Source organism: Mesoplodon densirostris (assembly GCF_025265405.1).
Source record: "Mesoplodon densirostris isolate mMesDen1 chromosome Y unlocalized genomic scaffold, mMesDen1 primary haplotype SUPER_Y_unloc_1, whole genome shotgun sequence".
NCBI lineage: Eukaryota > Metazoa > Chordata > Mammalia > Artiodactyla > Ziphiidae > Mesoplodon > Mesoplodon densirostris.
In genome coordinates, this window is record NW_026778236.1 from 280980 (window position 1) to 303058 (window position 22079).

The following is a 22079-nucleotide window of genomic DNA, read 5'->3' on the forward strand; positions in this document are numbered from 1 at the left end:
CAATGAGTTCATGTATGAAATTTTTCAAGGGCTAGGGTTACTAGCAGTCTCCATTCCATAAACAAAAGCAGGTAGACAAAGGTTAACAATAATGAAAAGAAGGCAGAGAATGTTAGAAGACATGTAATTAGAGAAAAGTGTGCTTGTCGGACAGAGAAGAAAAAGGAAAACCAAAAGCTGAGAAAAGCAGTAATCATCTATTTGGTATTACTTACTGGAATACCGTTTATATTAAAGGTTGCCCTTCCTTTCTTTACTCTTCCCTCCCCTACCCCCTTTTTTAAAAGAGAAATATAATAGGATACTTGACCGATGCTTCAAGGAATTGGAGTAAAAATGGAAAGGAACCATAAAAAATGGGACCAACCTATAACCCCAGTAACACAGGGCAACCCACAATTGACTATTTTTCTAGCTATAAAATAAAGGGAAATAAAGTGATCACACCATTTATTATTGTCCATAAACCTGCACCTCAAAAGATTCTAGCTTAGAACAAAAGGCAAATTGTTTTTACAGCAAAAAATTTCAAACTGAAAGTCTGCTCACTCTTCGCTCTTTATCAATTAAAAAAAAATAAATTTATTTACTTTATTTATTTATTTTTGGCTGTTTTGGGTCTTTTTTGCTGTGCGTGGGCTTTCTCTAGTTGCAGTGAGTGGGGGTCTACTCTTCATTGCGGTGTGTGGGCTTCTCATTGTGGTGGCTTCTCTTGTTGCAGAGCATGGGCTCTAGGCGCATGGGTTTCAGTAGTTGTGGCTTACGGGCTCTAGAGCTCAGGCTCAGTAGTTGTGGCGCATGGGCGGAGTTCTTCCACAGCACGTGGGATCTTTGCTGACCAGGGCTGGAACCAGTGTCCCCTTCATTAGCAGGTGGATTCTTAACCACTGTGCTACCAGGGAAGCCCTTTACCACTTTTCAATTGCAAATCAGTATTTAGTTCTCTTATTGATGCTTATTTATGTCAATGACACAAATTTCAGAAATTCCCTGGTGGCGCCGTCTATTTTAGACCAAGGGAAATTTATTTATCCCCAACAAATAAAATCAGGTATTTCTTAAGATACCTATTAAAAATTAGCATTTTTCTACCCTTAACGAGTGGAGGTACAGTAAAAGATCTGTTACATGAAATATTATTATGCAACTTTCCTTTGGAAAAGAGTAATTTTTAGAGGCCTAGTTTTTCTCATAACTATAGTATTTATTTACAGCAGCTCGGATTAACCCCCCACTTTGGGATAAGTGCAGTAGACAGCAACAGTGTGTGGAGTGCCATTGGGTGGCCCCAGGAGACCGAGGGAAGACTATTCATTCCCTCCTGACTCGTACGTGGGCTGAAATCTTAAGGTCCTTAACCTCTTCTGTTACCACAAGGTTGAAAGGAAACGGGGCAGGGAGAGTCCGGGCGGCAGGGTCGTTATTTCCCAGAGATGACAAAATCTCCGGTTCTGGGAGCGGAGATCAGTGCCATACACTAGTTGCAAATAATGTGAACTAGCCCCTAAGGAGTCCCACCGCCATGTAATACCTCGTGCTAAGGGACAGGTAAAGTAGATCTATCCGTCCTCGAGGAGCACTTAAGTCCGCCTCGAGGACGCACTTCCTGATCTCATCAGTCGCCACCACTGCCTTCCTTGGTCACCTGGGCTACAGAGTAGCAAGGCCCGGACCCTCCCTTTTCAACAAGAGCGTAATTTAAACACCCGAACGTTTTGCTAAATCTGGTGACTACCCTTTTCGCAACTGACGCGTCAGCTAACCAATTACCAGCGGGAATTTCCTCCCCTTCCGTTCCCTGGTTGGGGCGGCCTCTGGTATCTAGCAAGTTCTGTGGAGCCGCAACTGACGTAAGTCAACAAAGGTCATGTGAAAAGAACCGTTCGCATCAATTGGCGGCGCCCGGCTTTCGGGGTGCGGACGCGACGGCGACTTGGCTTTCTCACTCTGTGCTACGGTTACAACAACTTTGTGCTGGTGCTGGCGAAGTTTGTGATTCTAAGAAATTCTTCCATTACAGCGAGGTTCCGCTTTTTCTGCTGTCACCACGAACCGCGCGATGTGACTCCCGCAGCCTAGCTCCGCATCCCCTGCTTTTGCTGTCACCTTGGATTTTTCGTCGCCGCCACCTGTACTGGAGAAGGTGGTGGTGGTGGTAAAGTTAGTTTGCCAGTCTCTCGAGGTTAGGGCGTCTTTTCGAGCTCTGGACTGGGGGTTGGCAGGTTTCAGCGTTGGGAGTTTTACATTTATTGCGTTTACATGAAATCTTGCGGAGTGTCGGTAGCTACTGCCGCCGCTGCTTTTGGTGATGAGGGAAAGAAAATGGCGGCGGTAAAACCGAGCAGCGAGACCAAGGAGGGGTCCCTCAGCTTGACAGCCGAAGAGAGTGAGGCACTCAGTGGATTGGACAGGTACGGACCGCAGTCATTCACCCAGTTACCTCTGCACGGGCTGGAGCCGCTCTTCTGGGAGACCCGAGCTCGGGTTGCCTCCGGTGGCGGCCCCCAGGCAGCGGTCGCTGCTGTCGGAGCCTTGGGGTCGGGAAGGGACGGGTCAGTGGCTTTACCCGAGCGTTAACAAGTCGCGTGTTTTCTTCCCATAGTCGACTCTTTGGGTTCGTGAGCCTTCACGAAGATGGCGCCAGGACTAAGACCCTATTGGTCAAGGTAAGGCAACCTCGGACCTACAGTGTTCTTCCTTCACTCTCTGTGGGCTTTGGCTCCCGCGGCTCCTGAGGCGGATCAGACCTCGCTGTGGTCGCAAGTGAAAAATTATTTTTGCAAAAAATACTTCGCTTGCTGCCTTGCGAAATTCTGAGTCGTAGCCTGAGAAGCAGAGAGGGCCGCGCTTTGTGACCAGGCGTAACAGTTGTTTGGGGGCATTTTCGATAGAAAATTCAAATTATGTCTGCATTTTAGCATCACAAGATCCTGAATGTGTGCAGTTTAAAATTTTTCAGTGTTATATCACTTGCGGTGTTTTTTTCTTTTGCAGTTTTTTCTTTGACGTCTAATTTTAGCTTAGCGTTTTAAGCTTTCTTACATCCTTGTTCTCAGAATGTGTAATGTGCAGTACTTTAGAGCGGTCAAGAGTTTAAATTGGGTATTTGACCAATATACTGATAGATAAGTGTTTGATCTGAAGTTACGTGATTTGTTTACTTGTTTGGGTCTAGCTGCAGAGAATATTGCTGTGAATGCCATTTTATGATCATGTTGTTTCTGGAGGCTTGTTTCTTGTGTCTGACAGAGACCAGGGAGCTTTCCCTGTTTATTTGTGTGAAAAGTTGTTGAGATTGTCATTTAGTTAATGGCTGCCCCTGTCGGCCAAGATGGCGGGAAATAGTGGGTGGAGAAATGACGAGGCGAGCTTTGAGGGAGGGAGGAGATAAAAACAAGGAAAGAGTAGCAATGAGTAGGCCTTTGCGTCGGCTTGTGTAGCTCGATGGTGCTCAATAAAAGCTAAGCACTATTGTTTAAAAGTAGAGTTCTTGTATCGTTACCAAGCTTTACAGCAGCATTCATAAACATCGAATGTGCTGTAGTCCATTTAGTTAACCTTAAGTAGATGATTGCACAAAGGCCCTCGAGTTTTCAGTCTCTGGCATTTTCTGTCTCCTGAGAAAAATTGGTTAAAATATTTTCTGTTAGTTGGTTCCATAAAACTTGGTAATTATGCAACAAATGTTGCTTCCATTAGATATTTTTTTCTAGCTGAAATCGATAGCTGTGGATTTCTCATAGTTTGTAATGCAATTGAAAAGGAAATATTACATAATTTTCATTTTAAGATGTTTTTCCTGCCATGATTCTTATCTTTAGTTTGAATATGTGTAATCAACTTTCTGTTACCTGTTTCTGTTAATCGCGCTTTTGTATTAAAGGCAAATAATGACCACGAACTGAACTGTAATAATTATTTCACTAAATCTAGTCCATTTGATAAAACTTGAATTAAACTTTCATCATGTAGGTAATAGTTGCTCCATTAAAATTGTCACTGGCAAAATAAATATTGAGTAGCTCTGATACGATTTAAGCAGCAGTGATTGTTGTTCTTGATTGTTATTCTTTAAAAAAATTGAGTATGTATTTTATTTTCAAAGTTATTGCAGTAGACTGAAAAAATTCTGACCTTAGAGGGATGTTATTTATTTTTTTTCAGGCATTTTATTTAACTCATTCTAGTGAGAGTGCTGTGGTATTTCATTGTGGTTTAATTTTCATTTTTTTAACATCTTTATTGGAGTATAATTGCTTTACAATGGTGTGTTAGTTTCTGCTTTATAACAAAGTGAATCAGTTATACATATACGTATATCTCCATATCTCTTCCCTCTTGTGTCTCGCTCCCTCCCACCCTCCCAGAATGTTATTTTATACTGCAGTGTGACTTGAGTGTTTAATTTAGGGTTGGTCAAGTTGAGTATACTGACGGTAATTTGGAAAAGAATGGGCAAATCTATGACTTTGGTTATGATAATGAAGAAAAAAAGTATTGTGATGTTTTATGTGTTCAGAACTTTAAATATCCATATGCATGAGTTCAGATAAATTCTCAGTTAGTGGTGCTAAATGTTGGATAGGAATTTGGTATGAACTGTTAAGATACTGTGCAGTATTGGGTTTAAATTTTAAGGAACTGTCTTCAATTATTAATTGTGAAGGTGAGCATGTCTTTCTCAAATTACAGTAACATTTTAATAGTGAGAAGGCTTGAATTTTCATTGTATCTGGAAGATTTGTAGCTTCATAAAATGCTTGAGTAATGTTACATTTTGTTAAACTACTGTAAATGTTTTGAGTGAAATGGAAATAAATTAACTTGATTAACATTTAGTTTTGTGACTTGTGAATTCCTACCTCTTCCTAATGAAGACTCATTAACCTTAATATTAAAGTAACTTAAGTGCAGGGGCTTCCCTGGTGGCGCAGTGGTTGAGAGTCCGCCTGCCGATGCAGGGACACAGGTTCGTGCCCCGGTCCGGGAAGATCCCATATGCCACGGAGCGGCTGGGCCCGTGAGCCATGGCTGCTGAGCCTGCGCGTCCGGAGCCTGTGCTCCGCAACGGGAGAGGCCACAACAGTGAGAGGCCCACGTACCGCAAAAAAAGAAAAAAAAAAAAAACCATATATAAAGCTACTGAAAATAATAAAACATGTCAGCATAGAGTATGTAAGAGAGGTATATATATATATATTTTTGGCGGTACGTGGGCCTCTCATTGTTGTGGCCTCTCCCGCTGCGGAGCACAGGCTCCGAACACGCAGGCCCAGCGGCCATGGATCACGGGCCCAGCCGCTCCGCGGCATGTGGGATCTTCCAAGACCGGGGCACGAACCCGTGTCTTCTGCATCGGCAGGCGGACTCTCAACCACTGCGCCACTAGGGAAGCCCGAGGTACATTTTGAGTAAAAGAAGTTTTATGCATGGTCAGGCTGAGATTAACCTAATTGAGTAAATGAATTTTTAAAAGTAAGCTGGTGCAAAACTTGAATTTGGCTTTTCTCTCTGTTAAGAGGACAAGTTTTCTTAAAATGTTGAACTGCCTTTGATAACAGGTTTTAAGTTTCTTTACCTTTGAAGTGATCAGTTCTGTATTTGTCTTTGAAATGTTTTACTGTTACTTTGGTTAAGTAACTATTGTTTCTCAGTGACCTATGATCCTATCTGACTGAGTGTTCTAGACCCTTTGAGATATATATATATATATATATATATATATATATATTTGTTTGTTTGTTTTTGTGTTTTGACAAAACTTCCTAAATCAAATTCTAATGAAGTTCTTTCGGCCTCTGGCTAACTTTAGGATGTTTCAAAGGGCTCCTGTAACATCCCAAAGAAAGATAGGTTTGTTCAGTATGTTAAATTACATGGGAAGAATTGTCAAATGAGTAATAAATATTCATAGGTTATACTGTATGGTAAATGTCACTAATATAGACCTTCTAGAAATTATGTAAAGTTCCTGAAATTAACATATGTCCTGGTATAATGTTACAATTTTAATCTTTATTTTAAAATGTTGTAAGTTACAGCAATTTGGATAAACTTCTTTGCCAAGAAAAATTGTAATAATTTTTAACCTTGCCTCTTTAAGACCTTCATCATTCATAGGCAGCTGAGGTAATGCTTTGCAAAAAACTGTCACATCTTCAGGAAGTGTCGTAAAAAGGAAACTTTAACAAATAAAAGTTTCTTATAGCCTTTAGATAATACCACTGGGCTGGGTAACAAATGACAAAACTAATAGGAAACCTGATAATTTTATCCACATTAATGGGAGTTAATTACATAGGAATAAATGAACTGATGAATATGATTTATAAGTTTATGACTTTGGGAAATATACTAGCTTTAATCTTTATTTTCCAGAAAGCGTTTCTTCTTATAAAGTATTTCTTTGTGAACAAAGATTAAGCATTTATCTTTTTCTCTGTACCTGACCCTGCCAGAATTTGGCCTCTCCAGCTGGCTCTCCTGACTTGATATTTTATTGGAACTGGATTACAACTAGTTATGCTAATCATTGCTTTAATTTGTTCTTTGTTTCCAAATTGTTTGTGGTTTGTGTCTCCCTGATGCATTATGACTTTGTTAATGTTACTAGCTGCTTTATTTATTTACGTGCGGACTTTGTCTAGTTGCAGCGAGCTGGTGGCTACTCTTCGTTGTGGTGCGCAGGCTTCTCATTGTGGTGGCTTCTCTTGTGGAGCACATGGGCTGTAGGTGAGCAGGCTTCAGTAGTTGCGGCTCATGGGCTCAGTAGTTGTGGCGCACAGTCTTAATTGTTCTGCGGCATGTGAGATCTTCCTGGACCAGAGCTCGAACCTTTGTCCCCTGCACTGGCAGGTGGATTCTTAACCACTGCGCCTCTAGGGAAAGTCCCTAGCGGCATTACTTTTATCCTGTTTATTTTATGAGATTGTTGCCTCTTACAGTACGTAGTGTGTAACCAGGCCTCCATACAAAATAGACGATGGCTAACATCTTGAGGAAATAGATTAAATAGATTACATTTATAATGTAAAATAATTGTAATAGTGTGATTCTAGGTATGGGAAGAAGCAACAAGGGAAAATATCTCCTGGATCATATTAGACTATTTAGAGGATCCAGAGAATCTTTAATTATTGATAGGGCCTAATCTGAAAATTAATACCTGGAGTGGCATATCAACAATTTTTGCCTGACCTTAGATGAGCCTGCCAGTTGTGGGACAGAATTTCATCATGAAATGTCTCCCAAATATTGGTCAGATTCCTAACCAAGAGGGGAAGACCTGAGGAATGGAATGCTTTCTGCTGTATCAGTTATCAGAGATTCGCAGCCCTCCATCGTGAGCCCATAAGCCCTGAGGAAACTCAGGAAGGAGAATAACTGCCATCTAGCAGCCATCAGACTGCAGCCACTCCCTCAGTTGAGCTGTGAGGAAACTCAGGATGTGAAAATATAGGATACAAGCCCCAGATAGCTGAGGTGTATATCAAAGGAATGATTTCAGTGAGCCCAGACGCTTGCATATTCCCATACGTAGAAAAGCGCTAAATTTCCTAACTTGAGATGCTGCCTCCTGGGTTTGAAGTCCTAAAAAAATTCCTGCCGAATAAAACATAAATCTCAACTTTCAGGTTGTGAATATTGTTTAAGTAGACATTTTCCAAAGAGGAAGAAAAGAAGACAAATCTCAACATTTGGAACAACTGGCACCAATGGTGGGCACTTTCAGAAAGATCCATCTTACGAAGCAGTTAGAACTATTGTCACCCCTTTTTCCACAATATTGTGGAATGGACATTGACAGTGGGGAATTGTAACAGGGAAGAGCAAAATCGGACTCCACTTCGGATGTTTCTTTGACATTAACCTTTGCTTTTTTTTTTTTCGGGGTGGGGGTTCGCGGGCCTCTCACTGCTGTGGCCTCTCCCGTTGCGGAGCACAGGCTCCGGACGCGCAAGCTCAGCGGCCATGGCTCACGGGCCCAGCCGCATGTGGGATCCTCCCGGACCGGGGCACGAACCCGTGTCCCCTGCATCGGCAGGCGGACTCTCAACCACTGCGCCACCGGGGAAGCACTAGAAAAGAGTTTTATTCAGGCCAAACTGAGAACTCTAGCACAGGTGCCAGGGTAGCCTCTCAGTAGCTCTGAGGAACTGTTCCTTGAAGCATGGTTTTCAGCACAGTCTTACACCTTATCAGAACAAAGAACATATCAAACATGACAGGGTTACATTCCTTCCAGGTTTCAAAAGAGATGGATACAGCTGGACAGCATGACCTTGGGAAGCGAGCCTTGTCTTCCAGGGAGTGTTAACATGGACACTATATAGTAAGGGAGTTTTTTATCCTTACCTTTGAACATGAAATTCTTTATGTTAATGGTTAAACCAGATGTGCTATGTGTGTTTGATAGGTAATAGGTCAGGCTGTTTTAGTTCACACAAAGTTTAGGCCGAACCATCTAAAAGCCAGAATGACTTCCCCATATCTTTTTTTTTTTTTTTTTGTCTACACCACTCAGCTTTGCAGGATCTCAGCTCCCCGACAAGGGATTGAACCTCGGACATGGCAGTGAAAGTGCAGAAACCTAACCACTAGACCACCAGGGAACTCCCCTCCGTGTCTTAATACATGAAAAAGTTTCCCATCATTAGTGACAACTCTGCAGAACACTGTTCTTTACGATGTTTTTAATAAATCATTTCTTCTTTTTGCAGACTGCTGAAGTTAAAAAAAAAGGGGGATTCTTTAAATGTTAATTTTTTCTCTAATAAAAGTGTGAGAGGTGTTTGTGGGTATTGGGGTGGGATAATATTCAAGTTAGTATGTTTGAAATATATGAGGGCATTAGTAAGTAAACAATTGACATATATTCCAGGAAGAATACACTAAATTGTGTATGGTGGTCTAAAAGCTAGCCTTTCTTTGCAAAGATAGCTGATCAGTACAGATGGTAGCTACTGTTGAGCAACTTGGTTCAGTAGAAATGTTGTGAAGCACAATATTTTAATGTCTTTTGTGATTTTTAAATTTTATAACAACTGTATTAGAATAGTAAAAAGAAACATGAAATTAAGTAATATATTTTATTTAATTTAATGGTTAACATAAAATTGTTAGTGAATATTTTACTCTTTTGTATTCAGTCTTTGTAATCTGTTGTATAGTTTACAATTACAGCACATCTCAATTTGGACTTGCTACATTTCAAATGTTCAAAAATTACATGTAGTTATTAGCTCCCTAAATTCAAGAAAGTTCTTTCTGCTTGTGTTTATTTGAGAGTAGTTTTGTTATGTGAACAAAAATCAAAGTTATAATTTAGTTATACAGTTAAAGTCATTAAGGGAACTCCTAAGTTATCTTATTTGGCAGGTTTTAGTCCCCCTTTTTTCATATGGGAGAGCACTTTGTTCATCAGCAGTGGCTCCTTTAATACGTAATTAAAAAGCTGTTTCTTCTAATTTCTGAGAGAAATTGAGTACTGTTTCTGTGCTAGAGCTGACACTGATTGTTTTGATTTCTCATGTAATCTCATGGGGTGTATATGCATTCTCAGAAAGAATGCAGTTAGGATTTTACCTTTTTCTTAATACTTATATTTTTCATTTCTAGGCTGTTCGCTGCTATGAATCTTTAATCTTAAAAGCTGAAGGAAAAGTGGAGTCTGAATTCTTTTGTCAGTTAGGTCACTTCAACCTCTTATTGGAAGATTATCCAAAAGGTAATCTTTTTCTCTTTTAAAATTTCTTCTTAATTTATGTTTGTGTGATATAAAAATGTAATTGCTTTTACTTTTTATCAAGGCACTTAGAACTGTTGTTTAATTTCTTCTAAGCTCAAACAAAACAAGCAATGAGAAACAAAGTAGAGTATATGGAAATGTGAAAATTTTATGTAATTCCATGTAAATATTCAATAAATTTGATCATTCTGTAAAATTCATAACAACATACATGTGCGTTGCTGGTGTGCTTTGCCTTTGTGAAAATCCGTGTTTAAAACCTTATGACAGAAAGAGATGTCATTTGATATTTTCATCTATAAATACAAATGTGGAACTTTTTGGAAGAGTAACCCTGGCATGTTTTCCAACACCATCAAGCAATTTTCCAGTTGTCACTGTTCTATAAATTTTACTCAATTTTGACACTATTTATCTGGAGATAAAACAGATCCCACAGGTAAAGGACTCAGTCCCATGTGACTGCCCCTCTTTAGAAGCCAGTTGTGTCAGGGTTGTCATGTGTCCTACTGATGATCCAGCTGTAAATCATAGTTTCCCAAACCCCCTCCTTGAATTAGATTTATTTGTTAAAATGACTCACAAAGCTCAGGGAAACATTTACCAATTTACCATAAAGGATATTGTAAAGGATACAAATGAACAGCTAAATGAAGAGGTACATAGATGAGGTCTGGAAGTTTCCTGAGCTCAGGAACTTATGTCCCTGAGGAATTGGATGCATCAAATCTCACTTTCCAGGAATTTATTGTAGAGCTTAATCTGCACGCTTTCTCCCACCTACCTGCCTCATCCTGAGGGTACCTAAGGGCTCGCTGTTAAGTCATCTCATTAGCATTAAGTGAATCAAAAGTGTCTCTTAAGAAAAACAAAAACACTCTTCACTCAGGTCATTCCAAGTATCTTAGGAGCTCTGTATCACAAGACCTTAGGCCAAATATATTTTTTATTGTACTAAAACACAAACAGCATTTCTCATTTTTGTTCTTGAGTTTAAAAAAAATTTCCATTTAAGTTAGGAAATATTTGAAAATCTGATATTTATTCATAGCATTGTATGGTAATACTGATAATCTTTTCTAAGTTTGAGCTGTTGACTTAAAAAATGTACAACCAAAAGGTTGAGAGTTACGTTTTATTTGATTGAAAAAACTGAGGACTTAAGCCTGGGGCACAGCATCTCAGATAACTCTGAGAGATGACTTCACAGAGAAAAGGTTGGGAGCCCAGGTGTATAGGAGTTTTTGCAGCAAAGAACAGGTAGTCGGAACACCAAGATTACTGATTTTTTTTTTTTTAAAGGAGAACATATATTTTTCTTTCTTTATTTTTTGTTTTTTTTTGTTTTTTTTGGCTGCGCACGGGCTTTCTCTAGTTGTGGCAAGAGGGGGGCTACTCTTGCTTGCGATGCGTGGGCTTCTCATTGTGGTGGCTTCTCTCATTGTGGAGCACATGCTGTAGGTGTGCAGTGAACATTGTGGTACATGACCCTTTTTGAATTATGGTGTTCTCAGGGTATATGCCCTATAGTGTGATTGCTGGGTCGTTTGGTAGTTCTATTTTTAGTTTTTTAAGGAACCTCCATACTGTTCTCCATAGTGGCTGTATCAATTTACATTCCCACCTACAGAGCAAGAGGGTTCCCTTTTCTCCACTCCCTCTCCTGCATTTATTGTTTGTAGATTTTTTGATGATGACCATTATAACCGGTGTTAGGTGATACCTCATTGTAGTTTTGATTTGCATTCTCTAATAATTACTGATGTTGAGCATCTTTTCATGTGTTTGTTGGCAATCTGTATATGTTCTTTGGAGAAACGTCTATTTACGTCTTCCACCCATTTATGAATTGGGTTGTTTGTTTTTTTGATATTGAGCTGCATGAGCTGGTTGTATATTTTGCAGATTAATCCTTTGTCAGTTGCTTCATTTGCAAATATTTTCTCCCATTCTGAGGGTTCTTTTCATTTTGTTGGCAATGGAGTGGTTTCCGTTGCTGTGCAAAAGCCTTTAAGTTTCATTAGGTCCCATTTGTTTATTTGTTTTAATGTCCATTTCTCTAGGAGGTGGGTCAAAAAGGACCTTGCTGTGATTTACGTCATAGTGTTCTGCCTGTGTTTTCCTCTTAAGACTTTTACAGTGTTTGGCTTTACATTTAGGTCTTTAATCCATTTAGAGTTTACTTTTGTGAATGGTGTTAGGAAGTGTTCTAATTTAATTATTTTACGTGTAGCTGCCCAGTTTTCCCAGCACCACTTATTGAAGAGACTGTCTTTTCTCCATTGTATACTCTTGCCTCCTTTTTCAAAGGTAAGGTGAGCATAATTGTGTGGTTTTATCTCTGGGCTTTCAACACTGTTCCATTGATCTGTATTTCTGTTTTTGTGCCAGTACCATACTGTCTTCATTACTGTAACTGTAGTATACTCTGAAGTCAGGGAATCTGATTCCTCCAGCTCCGTTTGTCTTTCTCAAGATGTTTTTGGCTATTTGGTGTCTTTTGTGTTTCCATACAAATTGTGAAATTTTTTGTTCTAGTTCTGTGAAAAATGCCAGTGGTAGTTGGATAGGGATTGCATTGAATCTGTAGGTTGCTTTGGGTAGTATAGTAATTTTCACAATGTTGATTCTTCCTATCCAGGAACATGGTATATCACTTCATTTGTTTGTATCGTCTTTAACTTCTTTCATCAGTGTCTTATAGTTTTATGCATACAGAAAACTGTATGCAGTTTGTTTCTCTAGGTAGGTTTATTCCTAGGTATTTTATTTTTTTTCTTGCAGTGGTAAGTGGGAGTGTTTCCTTAATTCTCTTTCAGATTTTTCATCGTTAGTATATAGGAATGCAAGAAAATTCTCTGCATTAATTTTGTATCCTGCTAGTTTACCAAATTCATGGATTAGCTCTAGTAGTTTTCTGGTAGCATCTTTAGGATTATCTGTGTATATAGTATTATGTCATCTGTGAACGGTGACAGTTTTACTTCTTCTTTTCCGATTTGGATTCCTTTTTCTTTTTCTTCTGATTGCTGTGGCTAAATCTTCCAAAAGTTTGTTGAATAATAATGGTGAGAGTGGGCAACCTTTTTTTTGTTCCTGATCTTAGAGGAAATTGTTTCAGTTTTTCACCACTGAGAACTATGTTGCCTCTGGGTTTGTCACATATGGCCTTTATTATGTTGAGGTAGGTTCTCTATGGCTACTTTCTGGTGAACTCTTATCATAAATGGGTTTTGAATTTTGTCAAAAGCTTTTTCTGCATCTATTGAGATGATCATACGATTTTTATCTTTCAGTTAATATGGTGTATCACATTGATTGATTTGCATATATTGAAGAATCCTTGCATTCCTGGGATAACCCAGTTGATCATGGTGTATAATCCTTTTAATATGTTTTTGGATTTTGTTTGCTCGTATTTTATTGAGGATTTTTGCATCTATGTTCGTCAGTGATACTGGCCTATAGTTTTCTGTTTTTGTGACATCTTTGTCGGGTTTTGGTATCAGGGTGTTGGTGGCTTTGTACAATGAGTTTTCAAGTGTTCCTCCCTCTGCTATGTTTTGGAAGGGTTTGAGGAGGAAACTTGTTAAATATTCTGCAAATGTTTGATAGAATTCGTCTGTTAAGCCATCTGGTCTTGGGCTTTTGTTTGTTGGAAGATTTTTAATCGTAGTTTCAATTTCAGCACTTGTGATTGGTGTGTTTACATTTTCTATTTCTTCTGGTTCAGTTTTGGAAGGTTGTGGTTTTCTAAGAATTTTTCCATTTCTTCCATGTTGTCCATTTTATTGGCATATGGTTGCTTATAGTAATCTCTCACGATCATCTGTATTTCTGCTGTGTCAAATTTTACTTCTCCCTTTTCATTTCTAATTATATTGATCTGAGTAGTCTTCTTTTTTTTCTTTTTTAAAAAAATTAATTAAATTTCGGCTGCGTTGGGTTTTTGTTGCTGTCCGCGGACTTTTCTAGTTGCGGCAAGCGGGAGCTACTCTTCTTTGCAGTGCATGGGCTTCGCGTTGTGGTGGCTTCTCTGGTTGCGGATCATGGGCTCTAGGTGCATGGGCTTCAGTAGTCGTGGCACATGGGCTCAGTAGTTGTTGTGCACATGCTTAGTTGCTCTTAGGCATGTGGGATCTTCTTGAACCAGGGCTCGAACCGATGTCCCCTGCATTGGCAGGCACATTCTTAACCACTGTGCCACCAGGGAAGTCCCTCCTTTTTTTAGTGATGAGTCTGGCTAATGGTTTGTCAATTTTGTTTATCTTCTCAGAGAACCAGCTTCTAGTTTTATTGATCTTTGCTATTGATTCTTTCATTTCTTTTTCATTTTTTTTTGATGTGATCTTTATGATTTCTTTCCTTCTGCTAACTTGGTTTTTTTTGTGCTTCTTTCTCTAATTGCTTTAGGTGTAAGGTTAGGTTTTTTATTTGAGGTGTTTCTTGTTTCTTGAGATAGGATTGTATTGCTGTAAACTTCCTTCTTAGAATTGTTTTTGTTTTGTCCATCTGGTGTAATGAGTCATTTAAAGCTTGTGGTTCCTTATTTATTTTCATCTTAGATGTTCTGTGAAATTGGGGTGTTCAAGTTCCCTAACATTTTGTTACTGTTAATTTTCCCTTTTATGGCTCTTACTTAGCATTTGCCTTATGTATTGAGGTATGCCTATCTTGTGTGCCTAAGTATTTACAATTGTTATATCTTCTTGGATTGATTTTTTGATCATTATGTAGTGTTCTTCTTTGTCTGTTGTAATAGTCTTGATTTTAAAGTCTATTTTGTCTGATATGAGAATTGGTACTTCAGCTTTCTTTTGATTTCCATTTGCATGGTATACCTTTTTCCATCCCCTCACTTTCAGTCTGTATGTGTCCCTAGGTCTGAAGTGGGTCTCCTGTAGACAGCATATATAAGGGTCTTGTTCTTGTACCCATTTAGCCAGTCTTTTAGTTTTGGGTGGAGAATTTAATCCATTTACACTGAAGGTAATTATCGATATGTATGTTCCTATTACCATTTTCTTAATTGTTTTGGGTTTGGTTTATGTAGGTCTTTGTGTGTTTCTTGCCTTGAGAAGTTCCTTTAGCATTTGGTTTAAAGCTGGTTTGGTGGTGGTGAATTCTCTTAACTTTTGCTTGTCTATACAGGTTTTAATTTCTCCGTGAAGTCTGAATGAGATCCTTGCTGCGTAGAGTAATCTTGGTTGTAGGTTTTTCCCTTTCATCGATTTTTTAAAATGTTCATTTTTATTTATTTTTTTGGTTTTGCTTGGTCTTAGTTGCAGCAGTTGTGTTCCTTAGTTGTGGTATGTGAACTATTAGTTGTGGCATGCAAACTCTTAGTTGTGGCAATCATGTGGGATCTAGTTCCCTGACCAGTATCAAACCCAGGCCCACTGCATTGGGATCATGGAGTCTTATCCACTGTGCCACTAGGGAAGCCCCCCTTTCATCACTTTAAATATATTGTGCCACTCCCTTCTGGCTTGCAGAGTTTCTGCTGAAAGATTAGCTGTTAAACTTATGGGGATTCCGGGCTTCCCTGGTGGTGCAGTGGTTGAGAGTCTGCCTGCCGATGCAGGGGACACGGGTTCGTGCCCCGGTCCGGGAAGATACCACATGCCGCGGAGCGGCTAGGCCCGTGAGCCATGGCCACTGAGCCTGTGCGTCCGGAGCCTGTGCTCTGCAACGGGAGAGGCCACAACAGTGAGAGGCCCGCATACCGCAAAAAAAACAAAACAAAGAACAACAACAACAAAAAAAAAAAAACTTATGGGGATTCCTTTCTATGTTATTTTTTGCTTTTCCTTTGCTGCCTTTAATACTTTTTTTGTGTTTAATTTTTGATAGTTTGATCAATATGTGTCTTGGCATGTTTGTCCTTGGATTTGTCCTGTATGGGACTCTCTGCACTTCCTGGACTTGATTGACTATTTCCTTTCCCATGTTAGGGAAGTTTTCAACTATAATCTCTTCACATATTTTCTCAGACCCTTTTATTTTCTCTTCTTTTTCTGGGACTCCTGTAATTTGAATGTTGTTCCAAAGGTCTCTTAGGCTGTCCCCCATTCTTTTCCTACTTTTTGCCTTTATTCTGCTCTGTGGCAGTTATTTCCACTGTTTTATCTTCCAGGTCACTTATCCCTTCTTCTGCCTCAGTTATTCTATTGACTCCTTCTAGTGAATTTTCAATCTCATTTACTGTGTTTTTCATCATTGTTTGTTTGCTCTTTAGTTCTTCTAGGTTCTTGTTAAACATTTATTTTCTTCGTTTTATTTACAAGATTGTAGATCATCTTTACTATCATTACTCTGAATTCTTTTTGAGATAGGCTGTGTATTTCCTCTTCATGTGTTTAGTCTGTTGAGTTTTTACTTGCTCCTTCATCTGCTGCGTATTTCTCTTCTCATTTTGTTTAACTTACTGTGTTTGGCGTCTCCTTTTCACAGGCTGCAGGTACGTAGTTCCCGTTGTTTTTGGTGTCTGCCCCCAGTGGATGAGGTTGTTTCAGTGGCTTGTTTGGCTTCCTGATGGAGGGGACTGGTGCCTGTGTTCTGGTCAGTGGGGCTGGATCTTGTCTTTCTGCAGTGCAGGTCCACGTCCAGTGATGTATTTTGGGGTGTCTGTGAACTTCGTATCATTTTAGGCAGCTTCTGTGCTAATGGGTGGGCTTGTGTTTTTGTATTGCTAGTTGTTTGGCATGGGGCATCCAACACTAGGAGTTTGCTGGCTGTTGGGTGGAGCTGGGTCTTAGCATTGAGACAGAGATCTTTGGGACAGCTCTTGCCGATTGATATTACTTGGGGCCAGGAGGTCTCTTGTGGTCCAAAGTCCTGAACGTCCAGGACAAAAGCTTGACACCATGCTGGAGCACTAAGACCCTGTCAGTCACAGGGCTGGATCCACATCAATGGAGAAAGGAATAGAAAGGGCTTTCTCAGAAGTAAAAGCCTCAGTGTTGGCCTCCTGGCTAGGTCTCTGTCATGTTATAATCTGATGGCATGTCCAGAGCATTCGTCTCATCTGATGGGCTTCCTGGAGTGGCTTCCTGAGTTGCCATAGTCCGCCCTGCAACAGCAGCCACCTCCTCATTCTGTTTTTTTGTTCTGTTCCATGGCAGTGAATTCCACCATTCTGTCTTCCAGGTCACTTATCCCTTCTTCTGCCTCAGTTATTCTGCTATTGATTCCTTCTAGTGTATTTTTCATTTCGGTTATTGTATTGTTCATCTCTGTTTGTTTGTTCTTTAATTCTTCTAGGTCTTTGTTAAACGTTTCTTCATCTTCTCGATCTTTGCCTCCATTGTTTTTCCGAGGTCCTGGATCATCCTCACTATCGTTATTCTGAATTCTTTTTCTGGAAGGTTGCCACTCTCCACTTCATTTGGTTGTTTTTCTGGGGTTTTATCTTGTTCCTTCATCTGGTACATAGTCCTCTGCCTTTTCATCTTGTCTATCTTTCTGTGAATGTGGTTTTTGTTCCACAGGCTGCAGGATTATCGTTCTTCTTGCTTCTGGTGTCTGCCCTCTGGTGGATGAGGCTATTTAGGAGGCTTGTGCAAGTTTCCTGATGGGAGGGACTGGTGGTGGGTAGAGCAGGGTGTTGCCCTGGTGGGCAGAGCTCAGTCAAACTTTAATCTGCTTGTCTGCTGATGGGTGGGGCTGGGTTCCCTCCCTGTTGGTTGTTTGGTCTGAGGTGACCCAGCACTGGAGCCTACCCGGCTCTTTGGTGGGGCTAATGGTGCACTCCGGGAGAGCTCACGCCAAGGAGTACTTCCCAGAACTTTTGCTGCCAGTGTCCTTGTCCCCACGGTGAGCCACAGGCACCCCCAGACTCTGCAGGAGACCCTCCAACACTAGCAGGTAGGTCTGGTTCAGTCTCCCCTGCGGTCACTGCTCCTTCCCCTGTGTCCCGATGCGCTCACTACTTTGTGTGTGCCTTCCAAGAGTGGAGTCTGTTTCCCCCAGTCCTGTCAAAGTCCTGCTATCAATTCCCACTAGGCTCCAAAGTCTGATTCTCTAGGAATTCCTCCTCCCGTTGCCAGACCTCCAGGTTGGGAAGCCTGACGTGGGGCTCAGAACCTTCACGCCAGTGGGTAGACTTCTGTGGTATAGTGTTCTCCAGTCTGTGAGTCACCCACCCAGCAGTTATGGGATTTGATTTTGCTGTGATTGCGCCCCTCCTACCGTCTCATTGTGGCTTCTCCTTTGTCTTTGGACGTGGGGTATCTTTTCTGGTGAGTTCCAGTGTCTTCGTGTTGATGACTGTCCAGCAGCTAGTTTTGATTCTGGTGTTCTCGCAAGGGGGAGTGAGTGCCTGTCCTTCTCCACCATCTGGCCCGAGGACTTAATGAAGCTCAGCTTCTTTATGTTTCATCATAGAAAGAATTCAGTGAGAGACAAAGTGATAGGAAGAAATGGTTTTATTTAGAGAGGTACACATTCCATGGATAGAAGTTGGTCCATCTCAAAAGGCAAGAATGGCCTTGGGAGAAACACTCCACAGACAGAGTGTGGGCCATCTCAGATGGTGAGAGGCCCTGAAATATCAGTTTTAGGTTTTAGTAATTGAGCCAAGACTGTAGTGTCAGGTGATGTTTGCTGTGTTTACTTAAGAGCTTTCTTCTAGGAATATTTTTTTTCTCTCAAGGTCAGAAGTTTGAAAAGATGTTTTATCAATTTGGTTTTTTCTATAATTTTGGCATGTCAAAAGCGCTCAATCCTGGCTATTTAATAGCTCAGACAAATGCTTGCAAGCACTGGCTCCGTTTCCATTGTACATGAAGACAGCTAGAGTTCCAGTGAGCAGCTGTCTGTCAGTGAGCTGGTTGTCCTTTGTGACACCGTTTCTATTTGGGAGCCCAAGTCAGATGTGATGTGAGCAACTTTCTGAGGACAGTGTGATGGATCAGCTGCTTCTGAGTCTAGCTCCCCAAGGAGTACCCTTGGGTGTGGTTCAAGTGTTTTATATGTGTTGATTTCTCCCTCCAACAGTCTAAAACTGCTGTGGGTGCTCAGAGCAATAGGTGATCAGCCTTATTGTACATGTGCCCTCGTGTCCGTGTCTCCCCCTACCCCCTCCCCGAATTTACTTAGTGGTTGTAGTGGGATCTCCTGTAGGACCAGTACATGGCAGAGGATTGATCCTCAGACACTTCTGCTAGATTCTCAGTTAGCTGAGAACTCCTTGTGGTTAAAAGGAACAAAAGCCTCTGTTATTTTGAGCTGAGCAGGGTCAGTCTGTCATTTCACCAGCAAACAGTTCAGACCATATATGTATAATCTTTCCAATTTAAGACAAATTAAACAAAAAAGGCCGGCCAACCCAGGTCACTTTACAGTTTCCCCTGTGTCCCTGCCCAGGAAACATACTGGTATCCCCTTAGGACTCCAAGTCCCAGGAAAACCAATTCGAATAAAATTCAGGACATCATTTAAAGGAATGATGTTTTTGGATATCAGGAGAACTCACTAAAGCATCTAAGGAATACTGAGAATGGGGGTGGGGCATAGGGCCTGTGCTGGTACCAATCTCTGGTTCAGGGTAGACTCCAGGTGTCCCATCTCTGTTATTTTGCCAACCACACCAAGGAAATATCGATGAAACTTTAATTAATAACCAAATTAAGAAGAAACAAATAATTTTATGTGAGGCAAATCGAGGATTATAACCCAGGAGACAGACACTCTGAGAAGTGTTCTATTAGAAGTCGAAGGCAGAGTCATAATACATTTTCAAGACAAAGGAGACAAAAGATCATATATCACATAGCATACTGACATTTTACATAAAGTTCACCAAGGATGTGTAGTCTAGGTAAGCACATATAAAGGTAGCAGCAAGTTAGCATGGACCCCTACAGAGTTGGAAAGAACACTATTATTTAAGTTACATGTGCTAGCATTAGAAGACTGGAAAAAAATTATCCCTGTGGTTCAGCAGGCACTCCAGTCTTTAAGAAGGTCTGGTTAATGTGTAATGCAGGTTGCACCCTGCACATTAGGGATAGAGGGAGGAGGTCCAAATGGACACACAGAGAGAATTTTATGCTTAAATTCTCTTGTCCTGCCTTAAAATATAAATTTTATTTGATCAGTGACATACCTTTGTCTGATTTTTTTTTTTTTCTTTTTCTTTTTTTTGCGGTACGTGGGCCTCTCACTGTTGTGGGCTCTCCCGTTGCGGAGCACAGGCTCCGGACGCACAGGCTCAGTGGCTATGGCTCACGGGCCCAGCCGCTCCGTGGCACGTGGGATCTTCCCGGATCAGGGCACGAACCCGTGTCCCCTGCATCGGCAGGCAGACTCTCAACCACTGCGCGACCAGGAAAGCCCGGTCTGATTTTTTTGACTATTTTATGGCTGAATAATATTTTTCTGTATGGAGGGAGCACAGTTGTTTTATCCATTATATTTATTAATTAAAATATATTAAACATTTGGCTATTAATGTTAAGCCCTGTTTATCTTTAAGTACTGTGTTGTGGTAGCAATGATAGGGCATTTGTACACAGCATTTCATTAAAAAATTAATATAATGAAGAGGCCTAAAATTGCACAGATATATTACATGAGCATGTAGAGAGAAGTAGCACTGAGTTTATATACCAAGAAAGGCTATAGGGAAGTGATATTTCACACTGGGTTTTAGAAAATAAATAGGATTTTCACAACTAGAAAACTGAAGGTGAATGGTTTTAGAGGTGGTGAAAAACTTTTTTGTGGGGAGTTGAGTTGTATCTCAGCTGTACTTCAGAAAGCTTAAGTAGGCAGTGATAAATGGGTTGAGTAGAGGATGATGAGCTGTAAAATTGTAATAGTCCAAGTGCTGAATAACATTGAATTTCTGTTAGACTGGAGAAATATAAGGGATAAGTTATATACATGGCGGGTGTTAGTTATGAAGAATTTCTAAGACCTTGTTAGTGTGATGAAGGTGGGTATGAGTTGATTGAATGTTCTAGTATCCAGATAGAAACAGCAAATCAGTAGAGAAGAGAATGTTCTAGTGTGGTGGTCCCTGACCTTTTTTTGGGACCAGGGACTGGTTTCGTGGAAGACAGTTTTTCCATGGACAGGGATGGGGATGGTTTCAGGATGATTCAAGTGCATTACATTATTGTGCATTGTACAACTCACCATGATGCTGACAGGAGGTGGAGCTCAGGCAGTATTGTGAGCGATGGGAAGCTTCACTCACTCGCCCACTGCTCACATCGTGCTGTGCAGCCCAGTTCCTAACAGACCACGCACAGGTACTGGCGGGTGGGGACCCCTGTTCTAGTGGTTAGGAGAAACAGGTTAAGAAATATTTTGCTTTCTGTTTTTAGGCAAGTTCCTTTTAATTTTAATTTAAATGTATTCCATGCGTTGTGTAAGATAATTTCTAAAATTTTAGGGAAAAAAATCCACACTGTAGTATTAGAACCAGAGAATACTAAAAGGGAGTTGCAGATGATTTAAACTGTTACATAGATGCAAAGCAGGTTGAGCACATTAGAGCACTTGGCTTTTTTAAACCAGTCTTTGGACTGAAATTTTTCTTTAAATTTTTATTTTATTTTTTTAGTTACCCAACCAGGGATTGAACCCTGGCCCTGGCGGTGAAAGTGTTGAGTCCTAACCACTGGACTGCCAGGGGATTTCCTGTTTTTTTTTCTCTTTGACCTATGGGTTAATTAGATGCGTGTTTTGTTTAATTTTGAAGTGGTTAGAGTTTATCCTTAGTTTTTCTGTATCAATTTCTATTTTGATTTTGTGATGGTCAGAGAACATAATGTATGTGATTTAAATTCCTTTAAAGTTGTTGAGTTTCTTTTACAACCTGTAATATGGTCTATCTATGGTGAACATGCAACGAGTATTTTTTTAAAAACGGTATTCTGCTTATGATGTTGATGGAGTGTTCTGTATATCAGTTAGATTGCTAGTTTCATTCTCATTCATGTTGGTCACCTGTGAGTAATGTGTCCTTTTCTCTGGCTTTCAAGGTTTGTTTCTTCATCTTGAATTATTTTTCAGAAGCTTACTTAATGATGAATTTTTTGCACTTTGTTTTTTAAATCCTCCTTTGATTCACTCAGTTGAAACTTTAGGTTTTTGTTTTGTTTTGGCCAAATTTGGGATTTTTATTTTAGTCATATTTCATTGAATATTCTTTTAGTTTCACTCTCTCCTCTCCAGGAATGGTGATGGTGCATTTTATATTAATGTCTGACAAGTCTCTGAGACTCAGTAACTTTTTCTTTTCAATCTTTTTTTGTTTGTTGTACGTACTGGGTAAAATCTGTCGCTCTCTACTCAAGCTTTACTCATTCTTCTGTGATTG

General features: G+C 40.3%; 1 protein-coding gene and 1 pseudogene across 7 annotated transcripts in view; one reads left to right on the forward strand and one right to left on the reverse strand.

The window, feature by feature from the left end:
* The first annotated feature begins 1857 nt into the window (after positions 1–1857).
* The window catches only part of LOC132482953 (lysine-specific demethylase 6A-like), a 168865-nt gene continuing 148643 nt past the window's right edge, over positions 1858–22079 (forward strand). For 5 of the 7 annotated variants that reach the window (XM_060088225.1, XM_060088218.1, XM_060088222.1 and 2 more), the window contains exons 1-3: positions 1858–2411; positions 2603–2666; positions 9619–9727. In XM_060088225.1, coding sequence (XP_059944208.1) covers positions 2260–2411; positions 2603–2666; positions 9619–9727 — 325 coding nt within the window. In that variant the 5' untranslated portion in view covers positions 1858–2259. Of the gene's footprint in view, positions 2412–2602; positions 2667–9618; positions 9728–22079 lie in introns of those variants that run through there. The other 2 variants (XM_060088221.1, XM_060088224.1) reach the window with 2 other exon arrangements.
* LOC132482944 (shieldin complex subunit 1-like) lies at positions 16641–16812 on the reverse strand (annotated as a pseudogene).